Raw genomic sequence first — 2712 nt, 5'->3', positions numbered from 1 at the left:
AAGGTTCTTCTTTATCAATGAGGTAAAGAATAGATTATATATTCACTATTGTTGAATAAAATCCAGTTTTAAATTATAAATTTAAGGATTTCAGTCAAAATTCTGATACACATTATCAGGAGAAAGAGATATACAATTTAATGGGTCCAGAAATGGGAAAACATTGCCATCTAGTGGGCCTGAGAGGCATTTTAGTTATGATTTTTAGAGTTGCCTGTCTATTTAAATGGCAATGAGTTTGGTTTTTTTGTTTTATTTTTTGATTGATCTATTTAAAATTAGATTTTCAAGAAAAGAAGGGAGGTGGGTGGGGAGGGACTAGAAGAGGTATTTTTAATATAGAAACTATCATAAAGCCATTCTGTTTTAAAATTTTTTTTTTATGTATTACTCAATTAGTGGGCAATGATTACATTTTGAGTGTAACAGACTAATGATCACCGTTTCATCAGAATCATTGGTGCTTAGAGGATTTCTCCTTTTCCCGAGTTCAAGATTCCAGTGAGAAAGCTTAGCCTGGGTAGGAAGATTTCATATCTGTCTCCAGGCTTCACTGTCAATATGTACAATCCCTTAATAAGACATTTTCAAATAACAAGCACGCAATGTAATGCTTTAACCTAGGGTCTGAGTATTTTCATCTAGTAAATAAATAAGGTCAAAAACTTCTTGTAATACTGATTTCTGATGCTAGCATGTTTACTGCATATATATTTAGTGTTTAAAAAATAGTAAATTCTTCACTTATGATTAGTGATTTATCCTAGTTTTTGCCTTTTTTTTTTGATAACTGGATAAATATTTCCATACTATTTTGATAGTTTTTTTTCAGAGTATTTCATTTTCTTTATTTTGTTTCTTACAATTTAGTTTCACATCACATTTTGATTTTATTTAAAAATGCACTTCTGAATGATATACCCTTTTCCGTAAACGTTATTAGCGTTGAATTTACCAACCACCTGACAAATGTGTGAATAAGATAGATTTTTAGAGCTTGTCATTTGCAATTACATAGATCCGAGACCAGCCTGTTGTTGGGCAGCTGATTCCAGACTGCTATGTAGAACTTGAGAAAATCATTTTATTGGAGCGTAAAAATGTGCCAGTTGAATTCCCTGTAGTTGACCGGAAACGATTATTACAACTAGTGACAGAAAATCAGCTGCAGTTAGATGAAAACGAGCTTCCTCATGCGGTTCACTTCCTGAATGAATCAGGTTTGTGTCCTTGTTTCATACGTTTTTCAAAACCCATCTGTAGTAATTTATAAAAATATATTTGCACCTTGTATAGAATTTACATTCTAAACTTAGCAAGATATATACAAAATTCTTTAATAGGCCTCTGATTTTGTCTTTTTGAAAGATCGTTATATGCATTGATGTTAAGTCATGTGTCATGTTATAAGAAGAAAATAAAACAAAAATAAGTTATACAAATCATCTAAGGGCAAAGTAGTGCAAACAGTCCCTAAGCAGGAGTGAGTTCTAAAACTTGGCTTGACTCTTCAGGCATCATGGGACCCTGTGTTCAGGACCTAAACTTTCATTGAATCAAATGAATTTAGTATGTGTGAAAGTGAAAGTTATTTGTATACTGTAAAGGGAAATTTTTATTGGGATGATCCACCTGGTATGCTTAGAGAATCAATGGTTACCTGACATGATGTAGCAAGTGGTTGGCAGATCTTGTTCTGTCTGTTGTACCACTTCTTGTCATCATGGTCTATCAGTCAGAAACATTTACTGACTTCAGTGCTAATTGTGTATTTGATCAATAAAACCTTACTAGAAATGTGTCAGTTGATTTGTAATACTAGAATAAGTGGCTTAGAGGCTGCTTTTGATTCCCTGATTCTGTGGTGTGAAAAACGTCCTCATATGGATTATACTCTGTTCTTTTTTCCTAACATTCTTAAATCAGTAGCTTCCTGAGATATGCTGTGCTTCTTATCTGTATTTGATAATAAGATATGTCTTTGTAGTGTATATTTAGAAAATCAAAAAGAAAATTATGAATTTCTATTTTTGTGTAAATATATGCTATGCAATGTATTGTCTCAAATATACTACGTATGATAGTTTTATATAATTCAAAAATTATTCTTTGTAATAATGGGATATTAGACCTTTAAAACCAAGATGCCCAGGCTCTAGTCTCAGTTCTGCCACTACTATGCTGAAATTTCCTCGTCTGTAAAATGATGGGTTGACTAGATTCTCTCTAAAGCCCTCTGATAGTTGTATGTTCTAAAATCCTTGTTTCACTGATAAACTTTTACTATAGGGGTCCTGCTTCATTTTCAAGACCCAGCACTGCAGCTAAGTGACTTATACTTTGTGGAACCCAGGTGGCTTTGTAAAGTCATGGCACAGGTTGGTGTCTTCTATTTTTGTGGCATGGGGTTATGATCAAAGAGTAGAACAGATGGTACTCAGAGCGTTGAAGACTTTAGATTTCATGTTAAGTTAAGGTAGAAGCTATTGTAAGTAAAGAAAACTTAGGAAGCCTCACACAGAATATTGTTTAAAGGCAAGTTTTATGGAAGAAGGTAGAATGTCTTAGAGTTCATTGTCCTGTCTTGTTTCCAAGTTGCAGACAGATGTTTTACACCACTTTGTTCTATGCTCCTTTTTTAGATCCAGATATCTTTGGTTTGGTTATTGACTTAGTAAACTGAAGGAAGGCTTTGTGAAAATTATATATATA

The 2712-nt window shown here is 33.1% G+C and overlaps 1 protein-coding gene across 1 annotated transcript in view; it reads left to right on the top strand.

The window, feature by feature from the left end:
- Window positions 1-2712, top strand: part of LRRK2 (leucine rich repeat kinase 2) — a 155486-nt gene that overhangs the window by 86568 nt on the left and 66206 nt on the right. Inside the window, exons 32-33 of the mRNA XM_023738875.1 lie at window positions 1019-1220; window positions 2290-2378. Of these exons, the coding sequence (XP_023594643.1) occupies window positions 1019-1220; window positions 2290-2378 (291 nt within the window). The remainder of the gene's footprint in view (window positions 1-1018; window positions 1221-2289; window positions 2379-2712) is intronic.

This window comes from Trichechus manatus, unplaced genomic scaffold (genome assembly GCF_000243295.1).
Source record: "Trichechus manatus latirostris isolate Lorelei unplaced genomic scaffold, TriManLat1.0 scaffold00123, whole genome shotgun sequence".
Lineage (NCBI taxonomy): Eukaryota > Metazoa > Chordata > Mammalia > Sirenia > Trichechidae > Trichechus > Trichechus manatus.
This window is presented reverse-complemented; position numbering and strand designations above follow the sequence as displayed.